The sequence below is a fragment of the Eleutherodactylus coqui genome, chromosome 3 (genome assembly GCF_035609145.1).
Source record: "Eleutherodactylus coqui strain aEleCoq1 chromosome 3, aEleCoq1.hap1, whole genome shotgun sequence".
Lineage (NCBI taxonomy): Eukaryota > Metazoa > Chordata > Amphibia > Anura > Eleutherodactylidae > Eleutherodactylus > Eleutherodactylus coqui.
Genome location: NC_089839.1, coordinates 20,074,335 through 20,093,611, shown reverse-complemented (window position 1 = coordinate 20,093,611; position 19,277 = coordinate 20,074,335). Strand labels below are relative to the sequence as shown.

At 47.9% G+C, this 19,277-nt stretch overlaps 1 protein-coding gene across 1 annotated transcript in view; it reads left to right on the top strand.

Moving 5' to 3' along the window:
* Positions 1 to 19,277, top strand: part of LOC136620477 (oocyte zinc finger protein XlCOF22-like) — a 70,653-nt gene that overhangs the window by 18,684 nt on the left and 32,692 nt on the right. Inside the window, exon 5 of the mRNA XM_066595268.1 lies at positions 2,100 to 2,248. Within this exon, the coding sequence (XP_066451365.1) occupies positions 2,100 to 2,248 (149 nt within the window). The remainder of the gene's footprint in view (positions 1 to 2,099; positions 2,249 to 19,277) is intronic.

Below are 19,277 nucleotides of genomic sequence, written 5' to 3'. Positions count from 1 at the left end.
GATCTTCTCAGACAATATGACAACAGTATCACTCATTCGCCACCAGGGTACCACCAGGAATCCTCCACTACAACGACTGGCGGGGCGGATCCTTCAATGGGCGGAAGGCACAACAAAGTCCCTATCGGCCTTTCATATAAGAGGAGCCGAGAACTCAGCCGCGGACTTTTTAAGCAGAAGGAAAGTGGACCCAGGAGAGTGGGAACTCCATCCAGAGGTGTTCAGCCTTCTTGTGGAGAAGTGGGGGGTACCAGAAGTAGACCTCTTTGCGTCAAGCGCAAACACCAAATGCCGGCTTTTCTTTTCCAGAGGCGCAGAGAAACAGGCCCTGGGCACGGACGCTCTCTCTCACCCCTGGGATTGGGACCTAGCGTATGCCTTTCCCCCTCTACCACTAATCCCGCTTCTGCTAAGGAAATTACTGCAGTCAACCCTAACACTAATTTTTGTAGCACCATATTGGCCCAAAAGACCGTGGTTCCCCCTCCTGAGATCCCTGTCAGTGGGAGAGCCCTTCCACCTTCCAACAAGACCGGACCTACTGTCGCAGGGCCCTCTTCTTTACCCGGAAGTTCACAAGTTCAGGCTTACGGCCTGGAGCTTGAGCGGGTAAAGTTCCTAGGAAAGGGTCTTTCCCCTAAGGTTATTTCCACCATTAGCGAGAGCCTTAAACCCTCGACACACAAAATCTACTCCAAAGTCTGGAAAAAATTTTCGGAGTGGTTAGGCCAGGACATCCAGCAGCTGGATCAGCCAGACGTCCGGAAAATCTTAGATTTTCTCCAGGCGGGCCTGGATAAAGGTTTGAGTCCGAATACACTCAAAGTCCAAATTGCGGCCTTGGGGGCATTCTTCGATCTCGCGCTGGCGGAGCACAGGTGGATTAGGAGATTTCTTAGAGGGGCGAGCAGATTACATCCATTCACACGGCCCACGGCACCACCCTGGGATCTAACCATAGTCCTTCAGGCCTTATGCGACCCCCCATTTGAACCGATTACGGATCTATCCATCGCCTGGCTGACATACAAGGTAGCCCTGCTTGTGGCAGTTACGTCAGCCAGACGCGTGGGGGAAATCCAGGCCCTCTCACGAAGGGCCCCATATATGACTATCCACCCGGATAAAATCGTTTTTTCTTTAGACCCATCCTTCCAGCCTAAAGTATTGTCAGATTTCCACAGGGGCCAACCAATAGTTATTCCAGCCTTTTGCCAAAATTTCAAAAATGCAAAAGAACAAAAGCTCCATAATATAGACGTCAAAAGAGCGGTACTAGCGTACCTCGAGGCAACAGAAAGTTTCAGGAAGTCTGACAAACTTTTCGTTCAATTTCAGGGGCAGGCCAAAGGAAAGGCCGCTTCTAAAGATGCGATCGCCAGGTGGCTCAGGAGAGCCATCCAGGAGGCTTACAAGGCCAAGGGCATCCCCCCTCCAGAAGGATTGAAGGCCCACTCAACGAGAGCGGTGGCATCCTCTTGGGCGGAGAGAGCGCACGCATCGATTGAGCAAATCTGTAACGCAGCCACATGGACTTCAGGCCATACTTTCATTAAACATTATAGGCTGGACTTTAAATATAGCCAGGACGCATCCTTCGGTAGGAAGGTGCTCCAAGCCGTAATCCCTCCCTAAAAAGCCCATGCCACTTATTTGGTATTCCTCCAGCGTATGCTGTCATGATGTCATGGGGAAAAGGGGAATTTTTTCTTACCGATAATTCCCTTTCTGGAAGACATCATGACAGCATACGGGCTTTTTTCCCCCCCTTACCAACATGGTTACCCTAGTTTGTCCAACACATGAGGTAATGTGTATGCTTTAACTTTGTTTTCTGAGGTGTGTGATGTCAATAAAAACACACCTTCTGGTTAAGTAACTGGTCACTGTGGTCATTTGGAACGCACTGGTGTTGGTGGAGGGGAGGTGCTTTTTATATTTTGCCTCTTCCTGTCCCTTCAGGTCAGCAGGTGAGCAACCTCCAGCGTATGCTGTCATGATGTCTTCCAGAAAGGGAATTATCGGTAAGAAAAAATTCCCCTTTTTTTCCACATGGTATTTTTTGTGTTTTTACATTCGTTCATCTTCTTTCCATTCAGGCTCCGGCATCCTAGTATCGTCTGTTGGGATCTTCAATATGAGAGAGTTTTCTTCTATTAACCTGCCAGGGATGGATGGAAAGAGGAAGGAGATGGCAGAGAGTCTATTACAGCTCACCCTAGAGATCCTCTATCAGCTTACTGGGGAGGTGAGAGATTCTGATGACGTCACATCATGACATCATCACTACGTATAATGAATTTTCCTAACTGACTGATTCATCAATACAGAGCCGAAACTACTGAAGTCAGAAACCTTAAATTTGGACAGACGCTTCTTTGTATAATGTAGAGATCCAATAAGAAAGGATTTTCTAAAATTCAACCCCTAAGAGCTCAGTCACACAGGCGTTTTAACGTCCCATTATTCGTGCGTTAGAAAAGATTGCACTATATAGAACCAATGCTTTCCAATGGCAGCGGTCACATAGGCGAATTTTACATGCGCAAAAACGTCTGTGACGAAAATTATAGGACACCGTTTGTTAAAACGCGGCTAGCTGTGTTCTGCGTTCGCAAAGTTTTTTTTCAAAAATGCAGAAATTGCCATTGCCTGCTATTCAGTTTTTTCGAGCATGCCGCACTGTACTTCCATCATCTAAACGAGTGCATAGGCTTCTATGCTGAAAGTGAAATCAATAGCAAGTGCTGACGATGTTGTCCTTATTGGGGTATCACAGAGACGGGAAGTCTATATGTAAATTTTTTCTTAAAAGCCCTTCACAGGTATAGACTAAAAGAATATAGTTTATTAGAAACTCTTAAAAACATATACGGGCTGACTAACAGTACTAACATACATTAACACAAAAAAGAGGAGAAGATATATTTCGGTGCAAGTTTGAATTATGCATCCAATGTCTCCAATGTAGATAATGGTCACAATAGCATGGTCAGTATAAGTGGATAACTTTAGTGCATATACAGAGTTCCTGCACTGAATGACTGGTGACAGTCGTATGTAGAGGTCGCAGAGAACTACGGCTCTGAATGACTGGTGAAGTCACAGAGAAATACGGCCGCATGCACAGACAGAGCATCTCTTAACAAACTCTCAGAACTCCCAAGACATGCCTGGCCACCAGTAGTGTCTAGAACAAAGATCCAGAGTACCCTGAACCCCCAGATGGCCTGTGAGAACAGATGAGTGAGACTCTTCAATGATTCGGAGACGCAAAGACTCTGGCACAAACCATCTGCCCTCCGGCACCCCCAAGGGAGCGTCCTGCTGACAACTCCGTAGACGAGGAACGAGATCAGATTCTACAGCTGCCACCACCACCCCAGGTGCCAAGATATTCTCAAATATATGTAATGACGAGGTTAAACCTGTCATAAGTCTGTACCCTTCTTGGTAAGATCGGTCAGGGGTTGAGTAATAACAGAATAATTCTTAATGAATCTACAGTAGAAGTTTGCGAAACCTAAGAAACGCTGGAGATCTTTGAGCTTATCTGGTCTGGCCCATTGGGAATTGCTGCCACTTTTTTATGACTCCATTTTGAATCTTCGTGGGTGAAATCACATAACCAAGGAAAGACATTTGTTTAGTACCAAAAATGCATTTCTCCAACTTGACAAAAAGTTGGTAGTCACGCAAACGGGTCAGAACCAGCCTTAGCTGCCGCACATGTGAATCCCAATCTGGGGAATACACCAGGATGTCATCGAGATATATGACCAAAAATACCCCCAGAAAGTCATGGAAGACCGCGTTCATAAATCCCTGGAACACAGCGGGGGCATTACAAAGCTCCTAACAGAACATAATAAAAAGGAGCTCGTGCATGCACGGCGCCGTGCGCCACCAGCACCACGCCGCCTAGGCACCCGTGCCCCTGGCAGCCAGACAAGTCAGGGGATGCGCCCTGACCTTGGGTCCCCGTATATCGCTGCCCCGGGAGGACCAGCAACTTCCGCATGGTAACAGGACACAGTCCATTCAACTAATAGAAGGGCAGCATGTAGAACACAATAGTCACTGTTAACAGATGCTTACAACGGTGGTCCAGGCGACAATACTTAAGCTTCTACATATGCAAGGTGTGGTTAGTTTGGGCATTTTACTTAGAAATCAACGATTTGTCTTTGCATAGCAAGCATACATGTTTGAAAAAAGCTGGCCAATATCTGTGAAATGTTCCAACATCTGAAGACCTGATTTTGGTTACACAACCAGTAAGCCAATGCAACACTGCGGTTAGACCTATGAAAATAAAATAGAATTCACAGAGGCAGAGGGATACTGAAGAGAGGACTATTTGACAAATTATTCACTGGGTGTATCCCCTAAAATATAACTTTCCCAGGTCGTCTCCACGACAGCACCACCTGAGATCGCCTTCCTCCTAATAGGACAGGAACACACCGAGAGGTTAAAATCCCCCCCCCCTTCCTCAGTGTTTTCCTGTCCTGCCAGGAGGCAGGATCACCGAGAGGGGTTGGTGGAGACGCCAGCCTGAAGTTCTTACCGGCGGATCGGAGGGCAGTGGTCCAGCCTGCCCTCCCTTCCTGCAGAACGACTCCCGGGACGCCACATGGGGTGGTTCCCCCGGGCCAGGTTCCTCCTGCGGCGGCCCATGGGGGGTTCAAAGCGGGGCTCCAGCTCTCCGCGGCGCTTCCTGCTTCCCCTTAACGAGCACGGAGGGGGGGGCAGGGCGCCACGTCACGTGACGAGCGCGATGACGTCATCGCGGCGGGCTTGGCCGGCGCTCGGAGAGGGCGGGGCTTAACCCCTTCCCGCTCCAGGACATACCGGTACGTCCTGGGAGCCTGGTACTTCCCGCAACAGGACGTACCGGTACGTCCTGGGGATAGCGCGGGATCACATAAGATCCCGCGCTATCCCGCAGCGGGAGCCGGCTGTCACTCACAGCCGGCGTCCCGCTGCAACAGCGGGGGGACATCGGAGATGCGCCCCCCGCTGTTAACCCCTTCCCTGCCGCGATCTAAGTAGATCGCTGCAGGGAAAGAGTTCACAGAGGGATCGCGATCCCTCTGTGTCTCCGGCCGGCTCTCATGATGTCATCGCGGGAGCCTGGCCTGTCGCCATGGCAACAGGATGCCAGAAACTGGCGTCCTGTATTGCCTGTGCCTATAATCGCTGTATAGGCGATAAGGCATGGGAGAGCAGTAGCTCTGCCATGCCTTATGACAGCGATCATAGGCATACTGCTGCAAGTCCCTCAGAGGGACTCAAATAGTGTAAAAAAAAGAAAAGAAAAATGTAAAAAAAAAAATGTAAAAAACCCCCTTTTTTTATGCTTTTTCTAATATTAGCATAAAAAAAGGGGAAAAAATGAAAACCCCACATATTTGGTATTGACGCATCCGTAACGACGTGTACAAAAAGTTGAACACACTTTTCATTTTGTACGACAAAAAGCGTAAAAAAAAAGCTAAAAAACAGAGGCAAAATGCTAATTTTTAGCATTTTGCCTCCCAAAAAGTGCAATAAAAGTGATCAAAAAAGCCGTACATTCACCAAAATGGTACTAATAAAAACTACAGCTTGTCTCGCAAAAAATAAGCCCTCACAGAGCTCCGTACATAGAAAAAAAAAAAGTTACAGGACTTTGAATGCAGCTATAGAGAAAAAAAAAAGATTTCCAAAAAAAAGGGGGTTTTATTGCAAAAAAGTGTAAAAACTAGAGATGAGCGAACACGTTCGGCCCCGCCCCTTTTTCGCCCGAACACCGAACTTTGAGAACACTTCAGTGTTCGGGCGAAAAAGTTCGGGGGCCGCCGTGGCAGCGCGGGGGGGGTGCGGCGGGGAGTGGGGGGGAGAGGGAGAGAGAGAGGGCTCCCCCCTGTTCTCCGCTACTGCCGCCCGCGCCGCCGCGCATCTCCCCGCCCCCCGGCGGCACCCGGACCTTTACGCGCGAACACTGCAGTGTTCGGCAAAGCCGGTGTTCAGGTGCGGATGTGTCCGTAACGGACACGTTCGCTCATCTTTAGTAAAAACCTAAAAAAATATAACAATTTTGGTATCGTTGTAACCGTACCGACCCGCAGAAAAAATTTTGTGTGTCATTTATGCTGCATGATTAACGCTGTAAAAAAAAGAAAAAGAAATCTATGGCAGAATTGATGCGGTTTATCTCCATGTTATCAAAAAAAAAAAATGTAAAAATGTTACGGTATTGTCTATGTACCCAAAAGTGGCACCGATAAAAGCTACAGCTCGCCACGCAAAAAACAAGCCCTTATACGGCCGCGTCCACGGAAAAATAAAAAAGTTATGGCTTTTGAAAAATGGAGATGGAAAAATACGAAAAAATCGCTTGGTCCTCAACGCCAAAATAGGCCATGTCATTAAGGGGTTAAAATGAAAGGCGCCAAATTCAAAAAAATTAAAAGGAACCTGAGAGAAGAGGGCGGCGAGCAACTAAAAGCCAATCTGTGAGTATATGGCTTACTGCCCCAAGAGTGTCTGCAGCACCAGTATTAAGACATGAGTGCTCCAGCACCAGAGGTTGCGGAATGTTCAGCCGCAGCAACCGTAAGTAGCCAGTGGGGCAAAACAAGGCATGCACATTCGTGTATGTTATTTGTGAATGTTGCATCCTTATACGCAAAAATTTTTTGTTTATCTGCCAGGGGGATAAAAAGGATGCCCCTCCCAGATCCAAGGCGAAAAAATGCGCAGAATGCGGCGCAAGACTACTGGCTTCGCATGTGAGGTCATTATGCAAAACATGCGTAGCCAAACGAGTCAAGGAGGAATTGGGGGGATTCCTCGAGGACATCAGGAAGCTTGTCCGAGAGGAAGTACGGTCAGCCCTCCAAATACGCCACCAACGGGGGCATCAGGGGCGAAACACCGGAGGAAGGCGTATAGCCCAGAGGAGTACTCAGACTCTGAAGAGAGTTCGGAATCAGAACCAGAAGAGCTGTTGCTCGAGGAGTCCTCAGAAGAAGAGGACTATAAAAAATACCTCTTCCACAGAGAAGACCTAACGGAGCTTATCAAATCCGTTAGAGCCACGTTAAAGATGGAAGAACCCAAGGAACCCCGCACCATACAAGATGAGGTCTTTGGGGGATTGGGGGAGAGGCGGAAACATACCTTCCCGGTCCACAACAATATATCCAAACTGATACATAAAGAGTGGAAAAAACCTGACACAGGATTCTTCTCCTCTAGGGGAGTTAAGAGACGCTACCCGTTTGAGGAGGGGGTATGCTCGAGCTGGGAAGAAATACCCAGGGTGGACGTCCCGGTGGCTAAGGTGGCTAAAAGGACAACCTTGCCCTTTGAAGACGCCACACAACTGAGAGATCCAATGGATCGGAAGGCAGAGGGCCTATTAAGAAGATCCTGGGAGGCAGCCGCCAGTACGCTCAGACCAGGGGTCGCAGCCACGTGTGTCGCTAGAACCCTGGGGGTATGGCTAGAGCAGCTGGAGCTGCATATCTCAAATAAAACACTGAGGGAACAAATTATAGATTCCCTCCCCATACTGAAAATGGCCACCAATTTTTTGGCAGACGCAGCGGCCGAGTCTGTGAAACTCTCAGCAAAAACAACGGCCCTAACCAACTCTGCCAGAAGAGTTCTGTGGCTGAAGTCCTGGTCAGGCGACCTGGCTTCAAAAAATAAATTATGCTCGCTCCCTTTTCACGGCCAGTTCCTCTTCGGTCCGGATCTGAACAAGATCCTAGAAGAGGCATCAGACAAAAGGAAAGGATTCCCGGAAGAGAAACAGTATAAAGGGAAGACCTTCTTCCGGGCCCCAGCCCAGCAGCCGGAACCATATAGAGGCAAGGGCAAGACGGGCCGCTGGAGTTACCCCAAGGGGGGCAGAGGGAGGAATTTCTTTTTTAACCCTCACCAGGGGGATCCAGCCAAGCAGAAGCCCTGACGCCATCCCAGTGGGGGCGAGGCTGCAGAGCTTCGTGAATCGGTGGGCCTCAGTGTGCAGGAGCCCATGGATCCCGGAGATCCTGCAGCAGGGATACCGAATCGAACTGGTGTCCCTCCCCAGGAGAAGATATGTCACTACCAGAGGTCCAGCGCAACAACTGCACCCGCTCCAGTAGGCGGTTTGGGACCTACAACGTCTAAAAGCAGTGTCCTTCGTGCCACAGAGAGAAGAGACCTGGGGGCATTACTCCAGACTCTTCCTAATAGAAAAACAGGGGGGGGGGGGCTCACGCATGATAATAAATCTAAAACCCCTGAACATCTTTGTCAAATACCGAAAGTTCAGGATGGAATCAATCACTTCAGCAGTGAGGTTGATCCCCAAGGGAGCCTATATGGCATCGATCGACTTGAAGGACGCCTATTTTCATGTACCAATCCACAAGGACTCACGAAAATACCTAAGGTTCGCGCTAGAAATGGGCACGAGGACAAGACATCTCCAATTCAGATGCCTGCCCTTCGGAATCTCCTCGGCACCCCGCATTTTCACGAAAATCATGGCGGAGGTCGCAGCCTACCTAAGGCAGAGGTCGATTCTCATAGTCCCCTACCTGGATGACATCTTAATTATAGCTGAGTCCAGAGAACTCCTAGCTGAAAACCTAACGACGGTGCTCAACCTACTACAATTTTTAGGATGGATAATAAATTGGGAGAAGTCCAGCCTAAACCCCAGCACGGAGAAGGTGTTTCTAGGCATAACACTAGATTCAGAAGCTCAATGCTCTTTTCTCCCCTAGTCAAAAGCGCACAAGATCCGACAGATGGTAGAATCCTTACGTCAAAGACGGTCATGCTCAATCCAGGAGGCTATGTACCTCCTGGGAAGCCTAACATCATGCATCCCGGGGGTGGCATGGGCTCAGGCACACACCAGATCTCTGCAAGCAGCAGTTCTCGCGGCATGGGACGGCAAGCAATCCTCGCTAGAGAGAAGAATGCAGATAAGGAACTCAGTGAAGGTATCCTTACGCTGGTGGACTTCCCCAGGGAATCTGCGAAGGGGGGTCCACTGGATGCAGAATCCGGCCACGCAGGTCACGACCGACGCAAGCTCCTAGGGATGGAGGGAACACGTCGGAGACAAGCTCCTACAGGGTCCATGGCCGCAGGGGATGAAACACGAGTCCTCGAACTACAGAGAGCTGCAGGTGATCTGGAAGGCCCTCCAGCACCTGGGGGAAGCGGTAAAAAACCAGCACATAAGAGTGCTATCTGACAATGTCACGGCATTCGCCCATATTCAGCATCAGGGGGGCACGAGGTCGCCAGCTCTACAAAGCATCTCACAAAGAATCTTTCGCTGGGCGGAAGGCCACATCCTCTCATTATCGGCAGTACACTTGAAGGGATCCCTGAATCAGAGGGCAGATTTCCTCAGCCAAAGGCGTATAGACCCAGGGGAATGGTCTCTATCCCAGGAGGCATTCCGGATCATGACGGACAGGTGGGGTCTCCCACAACTGGACCTGTTCGCATCCAGACAAAACGCCAAAGTAGAGAACAACTTCTCCCTCAGACCGGAGGACCGGCCAACAGCAGTGGACTCCCTGAGCCAGGATTGCGGAGGAGAACTGGTGTACGCTTTTCCCCCAATTCCACTAATCCCAAGGGTACTGCAGCACTTCAGGTCACAGGCATGCACCCTGATCCTAGTGGCTCCCTTTTGGCCAAGGAGGAGCTGGTTCAGCCTTCTAAAGAACCTGAGCATCCAGGAGCCTGTCACCCTTCAGGTAGTCAGAACGCTATTGGCAAGTAGAAAAGAGACAACAAACCGCATCTAACAAAAGATCTGGAAGAGGTTTATCTCTTGGAGACAGGGAAAGGACTCCTCGAGCAGCGGTGCTGACATCCCATTAATCCTGGACTTCCTGCAGGAGGGACTGGACATGGGCCTCTCCCCGAGCACCCTAAGGGTCCAGACGGAAGCCCTTAGCGCCCTTTTCGATACTAAGCTAGCGGGAGATAGGTGGATCAGTAGATTCCTGGCGGCGGCAGATAGGTTGCGACCTAGACCTACTAATATATGTCCAGACTGGAACTTAAATTTGGTCTTGGGGGCTATGTCGGCAGAACCCTTCGAACCAATTGAGGGGCTCTCAATAAGAACGCTCACAATTAAAACAATTTTTCCTAGTGGCCATTTCCTCAGCTAGACGGGTTAGCGAGCTACAAGCCCTATCCATCCGCCACCCGCTCCTCAAAATAACAGACACCAAATTAGTCTTAAAACGGACCCGACCTTCTTGCCTAAAGTAGTGTCTCCATTCCATAGGGCACAGAACATAGTAATCCCCTCGTTCTTTAATAACCTAAAAAATGAGAAGGAGAGAGACGTAAATTGCTTAGATGTCAGGAGAGCGGTCCTGAAGTATATCGAGGCCACAGGTCCATGGAGGCAGGACGACAACCTGTTCGTCCAATTCTCAGGCCCTAACGAGGGGAAAAAAGCAGCTAAAAGCTCTATAGCCCGGTGGATGCGCCTGGCCATTAGGGAATCATATAGGACCCTGGGGAAAGAGGCCCCCGCGGCTCTTAAAGCCCACTCCACGAGGGCAGTAGCGACTTCATGGGCCGAGCATAGCTCGGCATCCGTGGAACAAATATGCAAGGCAGCAGTGTGGAAGAAGCCACACACTTTTGTCAGACATTATAGGGTAAAAGTGCAACTTGATGAGGACATAACCTTCGGCCGTAAAGTCCTCTCGGCGGCAATCCCACCCTAAAAATAGCTTTAGCTGGTACATCTCAGGTGGTGCTGTCGTGGAGACGACCTGGGAAAAGGGTGATTATACCTACCCGATAATCGGGTTTCCAGGAGTCTCCACGACGGCACCCGTACATTCCCTCCCCTCCCCCCAAAAAATAAAATAAATAAAATTTTACATATACCAGATAGGTAAAGAAATTTAAGTTAGCTCCTACCCTGGCAGTTTCGTTAAAATACACTGAGGAAGGGGGGGGGGGGGGCGGGGAGATTTTAACCTCTCGGTGTGTTCCTGTCCTATCAGGAGGAAGGCGATCTCAGGTGGTGCTGTCGTGGAGACTCCTGGAAACCCGATTATCGGGTAGGTATAATCACCCTTTTTAATGATAAATACATTAAAAACGTATAGCGCCTCACAGTAATAAGACAAACAAGACAACCAAAGACAGAACAATAAGTTCTGTAGAGGAAAGGAACCGAGAGCAATGGGGTGAAGATGGCACCTCTGTTGTGGTCCAAAGGGGATAACTGATTGAACGACACTGCTGCCTATTCCTGATAGTCTGACAACATTGGAGGATGTAATTTATTCAGATATGACTCGAGTCCAGTGTCAGACCGTATGCCCTTGGACACATAGATTGAGGGCAACGATATCACCCAAAATCGGTGATTTGTAGATAGCGTCCAATAGATGACTATTTCGACCCAAGGTCAAATCCCTTATTCGGGATTGGGAGTCAAAAAAATAACCAACTTAACATGGGTCGAAGAGCACCGATCATATAATTGTAAAGATGTTTTGATAGGAGACAGGTTCAATTCCATCCGGGACAAAGCCCGATTAAATAAATAAAGGGCAAAAGCGTAACGTCTGGTCAGATGTGAACCAACGAACACCAGTCAATGATTGTACTGGTTTCTTTATACGTTATAAGGTTCAGACCAAATTCTGAGTGAGATGGCACCAGTCCAATAGTTTTGCTGAGTTCTTGTACAAGAATAAATACCTATCTGGTTTGGGAATTGATTAGATAGTGATAAAAAGAATAACAGCCAGAAGGTACGAATCCAGAATTATAATAAGTACTAATGTGCCCAATGGAGAGTCAGCCCAAGAACTACAATCGAGCGTTATGATGAGATTTCATGCATAACCTGACTCAGAACAAATAAATCCTAGACTGGCTCATCAGCACAGAATATTAATTGATAGTTATGCTGGGCTCTCTTAAGAAATAATTTCGGAACCGAGACCGAAAAACAGGTTCATGTAGAACAAACAACTGGTTCGTAGAAAAAACAACTAGTTCTGATATCGAAAAATAGGTTCATGTAGAACACACAGTTGTTTTTTCTACGTACCAACTTGAAAAAGACACGTTGTGTCGAAACGCGTTGTTTTAATAATAATAAAAAAGATTGGTTTTCTGCAAAGGCGCGGGATAGTCTTTACTTTTATTTTAACTTATAACCCAAAGGAACTAAAGGATATGCAAAGTGCCATATTCCAGTTCATCTGGGGAAACAAAAACCCAGAATCAAACAGAAGGTAATGCACTACCATGAGAGAATAGGAGGCCTATCGGTACCTAACCTAAAGAAATATTACCTGGCAGCCCAATTAACACAAATCCCTTCCATGCTGGCAGGCTCCAAAAAACCCTTATGGGTGGACATAGAAGCCTCTCTCATCAGACCGTTAGATCTAAGAACCATCTTTTGGGACAGAAACTGGAAACCCACAAATATAGCACATATAGCCCCATTAACACACCACCAATTCCTGATATGGAGAAAAAACAGATTCAAACACATGTCTCCCATCTCACCGCTGACACCAGTGATCCCCAACCATGCATTCTCACTACGTCTCCAAGAAGAAAACTTTAAATGGTGGCGATCCAAACATATCACACTCCTTCACCACTTTACAGCTTGCAACAAAATTCTCTCCCCACAACAGTTGGCTGAAAAATATTCGGTTCCAAGGGAAATATGGCTCGAGCTGCAACAAATACACAGCTTCATACGCTCATTACTAAGCACGACCAGTCCTCAGGCAACCCACACGCCACTCGAGGGAGTATGCCTTTGGTCCCCACTCCAACCAGGCATAATATCCTCGCTCTACTCCAGTATGAATAAACCCCCCGCAGAAGCTAAACTACCATTCATGCAATGCTGGGAGTCAGACCTAGGTGTCTCCCTGTACTTGCCCCGCTGGCACCATTGCTGCACATGTATTGCAAAAGGAAGCCACCAAGTAACCCTTGCAGAATCGGCAGTAAAAATCCTACACAGATCACATCTAGTCCCCACAACAATCCTCAAATATTCCCCATCCACTTCTCCAAACTGCTTCAGAGGTTGTGACAGTCTGGGAACAATAGCGCACACGTGGTGGACCTGCCCATTAGTCACCAGATTATGGAGAGAAGTAACTAATCTGATATCAAGAGTCCTGGGAAAGGCCTTTCCCCGCTCACCATCTGTCTATCTCCTGGCCGACAAACCTCTAGGATACAACAACCAACAGCATAAATTGTCACAACAGATTTGTATGGCGACCAAAACATACATAGCTTCACAGTGGCTATCACCCAACCTTTCTTTAGAACCAATTAAAGCTAGAGTATCTAGAATGATGCTCTATGAAAAGCTGTCGGCCATGAGAGAAGATAGTATGGACCTATTTCTCAAGACATGGAGACCCTGGGTGGAATTCCTAAATATACCGGGCCTAAATAGGCCACTTAGCGCATGAAACATCAAGTGGAGAAGAAGCTCCAGTAAAATACACTAACCAAGGAAAAATAAGACATCACTAGAACCATAAAACTAAGCACAAAATTAACAAAAGCTGAAAAAATAAAATACCATACACCTACAAGGGGGGGAGAGGAAAGGAGGATAAATTATAGGATATCCAGCTGCAGCTTTAAACCATGTGTGAAACATTACCTTCATCTTGTCACTATCACTTGTTGTATATGTTTAATGTTTGATGGATAAATATTGTTCTTTATGCCCCCTGCAAGGGGAAAAATCTCCTGCAATACTTCAAAATATTATGAAAACTAAAAAAAATGATACTATCTTGAGAAACCAGCTCACCGGCCTTCTTACACATGGTCCAACTGCCATGGAAGCGCTCCCCTTGGAGAGAGGAAGTACTCTGCGAAGAGTTCCCTGACTTGGATAGCAGAGTGTGCTGGCTGACCATACTGTACAGGATCCTACAAAACTTCGCCCCCAAAAGCAGTTGATAAAGCATCCACAGTATTCAAAACCGTATCATGTTGCCGACAAAGATGATGTAAACCCACACAGTTACTAATTATCGCAGATATGTTCTCAGGAGCCAGCTGAATGGCACCTAGTAACACTCGCCAACGATTAGCGAGAATCCCAAACGCACACTCAACATAACACCGGGCACGTGTGAGGTAATTAAACACCTAACTCCTGCTGTCAATGTTCCTGCGAGCAAAAGGACGCATAACATAATTAGACAGGCTAAATGCCTCATCCGCCACAAAGACAAATGGGGCTTCTGTACCTGATGAGCCAGGAAGGCTCTGGGGCGCAGGCACAGAAAGCTGCTCGTCCCTCAGCCATCTACCCATTCTGAAAGCTCTGAAAATGCAAGCAAATTTTTGCCTGGCTGCTAATTTGGTGCACATACTTCACTGCCTCTAGTCAGTTCAAAGGGCATGATTGTGAAAAGAAAAATTAAAAACAAAACAGCCTTCCGCCTCCATAAACACAGGCTCCATTGGGGGAGGAAGGGTGGGGGCGGGGGCAGCGCTGACAAAGGGCGTTAGCAGCAAAGTGGGGCTTATTATTAGGCATTAACGCCTGTAAAAAGGGAATCTTAACAGCTACAATTAGCCTTTTTAATTAATGAAAAACAAGACCATATGTGCCATGGCCATGGAGCCTGTGATGGTGCTTCAGGCATAGGTGTTAAGTTTGCTAATGTGCAGGCAAATCAAAGACGCACCTAATAACCAAACATGTCTAGTCAAAGATACAAAGCCTATGCAGGGAAGGGATCAAGCATAATTACATACATGATGTTACCTAGAGACAGATGTTAACTTACCGCAGAATGACCGGGAGTCTTTCCTTAGCAGAGACACACTCATGCATGTTGGAATCTCTGTGGGTAATTTCGGAATGCACCACCTCCAGAAGTTCACAGAACATGACAAACAACAAAAGGCAATGAACTTCTCAGGTAACACCTCAGGTCCGCGTACAGGGAATAAAACAGCCCAATATGTTTACGCTGTGACACCATCGGATGCACCCAGTACCTCCTAGTTCTCCTCCTCCTCCTGACCGGCCTAGGACTATTGCTAACACTAGTTCAGTCACTAGCAAGGTAGCCAAATGCATCCTTTGGCATGCAACAGGAAAGCCTACATACACGCAACATAAACCAGCCAAAGAAAATATCCCCCGACGACATGTCTCCAAGTCCAGTAATGTCTTGAACATCCAGAACGAAGCAGAATAAAGCAGAAGCCTCATTACAGCCAATTTATAACACCTAGTAGTGGGCTTGACCATGAATAGCTGCGCGGGGATCAAGTTCCGGATGCTCAAAGATTCAAACGCATTTTGCTGTGCATTGCGAATTTTTGCAGCAGAAAAACTCTGCTAGGTGCGTTTTTCACAGCGTGACGCACACTTCGGTCACACAAATTTTTGAACGCATGCATTCTGTGCACAAAAATTTGCACGTTAAAACGCCCGTGTGACTGAGCCCTATGGGGTGATAAGGAAGGAGGTCAAAGTTTGTATGGGAAAACTGCAATTATTCTTACAATTAATTCCTTTCCCAGGAGTCGATCATGACAGCACACATGGGGGTTGCCCCCTCTTGAGCTCAATGGGACAGGAAGAGGAGAGTTCTTAAGGTCACCTCCCACCACCATTCTCCAGTGGCTTCAAATTATCATAACGGATACTTGGCATAGTTTTTTATTGATGCTGAAAAATTAACATACTGTTGTTTACATGCACAATATGCAGCAATTTACAAGGGTGGGTAAGTATGTGCTGTCATGAGGGACTCATGGAAAAGGAATTAAGAATAATTCCAGTTTTACCATACCATCCATCCTGACAGGACACCTGGAGGAAATACCAGATTATGACTGTAACCTTAGGGGGGAACCACTGCCTAGAGGACCTTCTGCCCAAAGGCCAGTTCTTTACCAGGATAATGATCCAAGTGATAATGCTTAGAAAATGTATGGACACTAGAACACATCGTTGCCCTACAAATCTGCTCTGTCGATGCTCCACTGTGTTCGGCCCATGCAGAAGCAAGAGCCCTAGTAGAGTGAGCTCTTATCCTCTCTGGGGCCAACACATTTCTGGATTTATACACCACCTGTGTTACCATGAGGCCAGTCAGGGACCATGGGTGGCAATGGCGCGGTTTGCCGCGGCGTTCTGGGATAGTATTGCGCCCACGTTAGGTGCCGCGGTGCCGTGCTGCCATGCTCTGCTGTGCGGGCGTGGAGTGTCTGCTATGAGAGGCGGGCACGCTCTACCTCTGTGAGTTATAGTGGCTGGCTGGGAGCTCCAGTCAGCCGACTTGATTGGTCTCTGCCCAAGGGGCGGAGACTTCTGAATATAGTCTGGCAGCTGCTGATAGCAGTTGCCAGTTATTGGTTCTGTTTCCTGTATGTCTGACTTCGGTCCTGCTCCAGTGCAAGTTACCTTGTCTCGATCCAGTTCTGCTTGTGTTCTGTGGTTCTCCTGTCTTGTTGGTTTATTCTATCAGCCTAGCCTGTCGGTACTAGTAAGTTGTCATCTGCATAGGTACTGCGGTTCCTTCCTGTCCTGCCACTAGGCAGCATAGGGTCAGTGTTGGTGGCCTGGACCTGTCCACCTTGTGAGCTACCTCCGGGAAGGGACATTGGCGTGGGTGAGGGTCAGAGAGTCCTGCGCCATTCGTACCTGTGTGCACTACTAGTACTGTAACATAATAACGGGCCTAAAAAATATTTTCCTGTGGTTTTTTGAGGTGGGATTCACTGTGTGAATGGAGTCCTATACGATTACCAGTCAGATTTGTGACCTGGCCGGGATGGTTCAGGACCTGTTGGGGCGTCTCAGCCATCATAAGCAGTGATTGGTTGTGCCCGCTGATCCACTACCTGAACCTAAATGCCCATTACCCGAGGTGTTCTTGAGGTACCAGAAAAAATTCTTTGTCTTCCGGAAGGCTTGTAAGTCGTTTTTTCGCTTGCAGACTCGTTCCTCTGGGTCCGAGTCCCAACGGGGACATGTCTCTATTCAGAGAAGGGCCCCAGTCATGGGCCTATTCTTTACCGGCTGATTACGCTTGTGTGCAGTCGGTAGACTCTTTTTTTTCATTGAGCTCGGGAATATTTTTGATGAACCCGATCGTGCAGGTTATGCAGTCAGTAAGTTGTTGACCCTACGTCAGTATTCAGGTGAATCTGCATGGAACAACTGTGCGCTCAAAGATTTGTTTTTGGTAGGCCTGTTTGACGCAGTAAAAGATCTATTGCTGTTCCATCTGTCACCTTCTACTTTGAATAAGGCTATGGAATTGGCAGTCAGAGCTGATCATAGACTCGGGTCTAGAAGGTAAGCTAAGCTAGAGTACCGTCAAGAACGGGGTGCTAAGTCTCTGGCAACTTCTACAGCCTGTACCCCATTGTCAACCCCCGGAGCTGATGGTATGGAAGTGGACCGGTTGAATCCTAATGAACAGAGGCGGTTCCGGGTCTCAAACCATCTCTGTTTCTACTCTGGCAAGGCTGGTCATCGCATCGCGTCTTGCCAGGAACGGCAGATACGGAAGCAGCAGGAAAACTTCAGCTCCTAGGTGACTGTCGGGAGGGTCATCTAGTAGGTCAGGTACTCCCTAAATTTTTGGTGCCTTGTAGTGAGTCTTACAAGGCTTTTCACAGAGTGGGACAGACATTATTGATTCTGGGTCGGCCGCGAACCTTGTCCATTTTCAGTTCGCAAAACCACTGTTATCAAGTTTTACCGCGTTAGGTTTGTCGATCCACTTTACCAGTATCGATGCAACCCCTCTATCCTCAGGGGTAGTGCGCTTGAGGACACCAGAACTTTGGTTCGTGGTGGGCGCATTACATTCGAAGGTTATTTCCTTTCTGGTCATGGAGAAGATGTCCATGGATATCGTTCTGGGATTGCCGTGGCTAAGGACACACAATCCTCAGTTCGATTGGACTACTCTGGAGCTAGTTCCGTGGGGAGTGGGCTGTCAGTATCGGTGGAGCACAATGTAACAGGCACTAGATGATCCTGTTAGTATTCCGGACTATTTACGGGATTTTCAAGATGTGCTCTCTAAGAAGCTTTCTTAGATATTACCCCCACACCACGAATGGGATTGTAGGATTGATCTGGTCCCGGATAGTCCCATCCCTAAGGGAGCCATATTTAATCTGTCGGGTCGGGAGCATGAGGCTCTTAAATCCTATATTTCAGAGGCTTTAGCCACGGAACATATCAAACCATCAAAGTCACCAGCTGGAGCAGGCCTATTTTTTGTTGAAAAGAAAGATGGGTCTTTGCGGCCTTGTGTTGACTATCGGGCTTTAAACAAAATCACAATTAAAAATCAGTGCTCGCTACCTCTGATCCCTGATCTGTTGAATCAGGTGGTGGGAGCACGCTGGTTCTCTAAGCTTGACCTGCGGGGGGCTTATAATCTTATACGTATTAAGTCTGGTGACGAGTGGAAGATCGCGTTCAACACCCCGTTGGGGCACTTTCAGTGTCTGGTTATGCAACGCCCCTGCGGTTTTTCAGGGGTTTTTGAATGCGGTCTTCCACGATTATCTAGGGTTTTTATGGTTGTCTATTTGGGCGACATTTTGGTGTACTCGTCGGATTGGGACACACGTCAGACATCTCCATTTAGTGTTAGAGCGGCTACGGGAGTGCCAATTGTATGTTAAATTGGAGAAATGCTCATTTGGGGTCAAACGCGTGTCATTCCTTGGGTATATCGTTACTCCAACTGATGTGTGCATGGAGTCAGACAAGGTTGCGGCAATCACACAGTGGCCTAAACCAGATAATTTAAAGGCTCTTCAGCGCTTTCTTGGGTTTGCCAACTTTTACAGAAAATGTATCAGAAATTTTTCAGTGATTGCACAACCGCTGACTGATCTCACGAAAAAAAGAGGCCGACGTGACGCCGTGGTCTCCGGAAGCTTCAGAAGCGTTTGAGCAAGTTAAGAGGTCTTTTTCCACCGCGCTGGTGCTTGCTCAGCCTGACCCTCAGAAGCCCTTTTTTCGTGGAGGTAGACGCTTTGGAGGTTGGAGTGGGGGCAGTCCTCTCCCAGGAATTGGGAGGCCGTTCAGTGTATAGTCAGTGGGCCTTCTTTTCCCGTAAATTCAGTAGCGCCGAGCGCAGCTACAGTGTTGGGAACAGCGAACTATTGGCAATAAAATGGGCATTTGAGGAATGGCGTCATCTTCTGGAGGGGGCTCAACACCAGGTGACATTCTT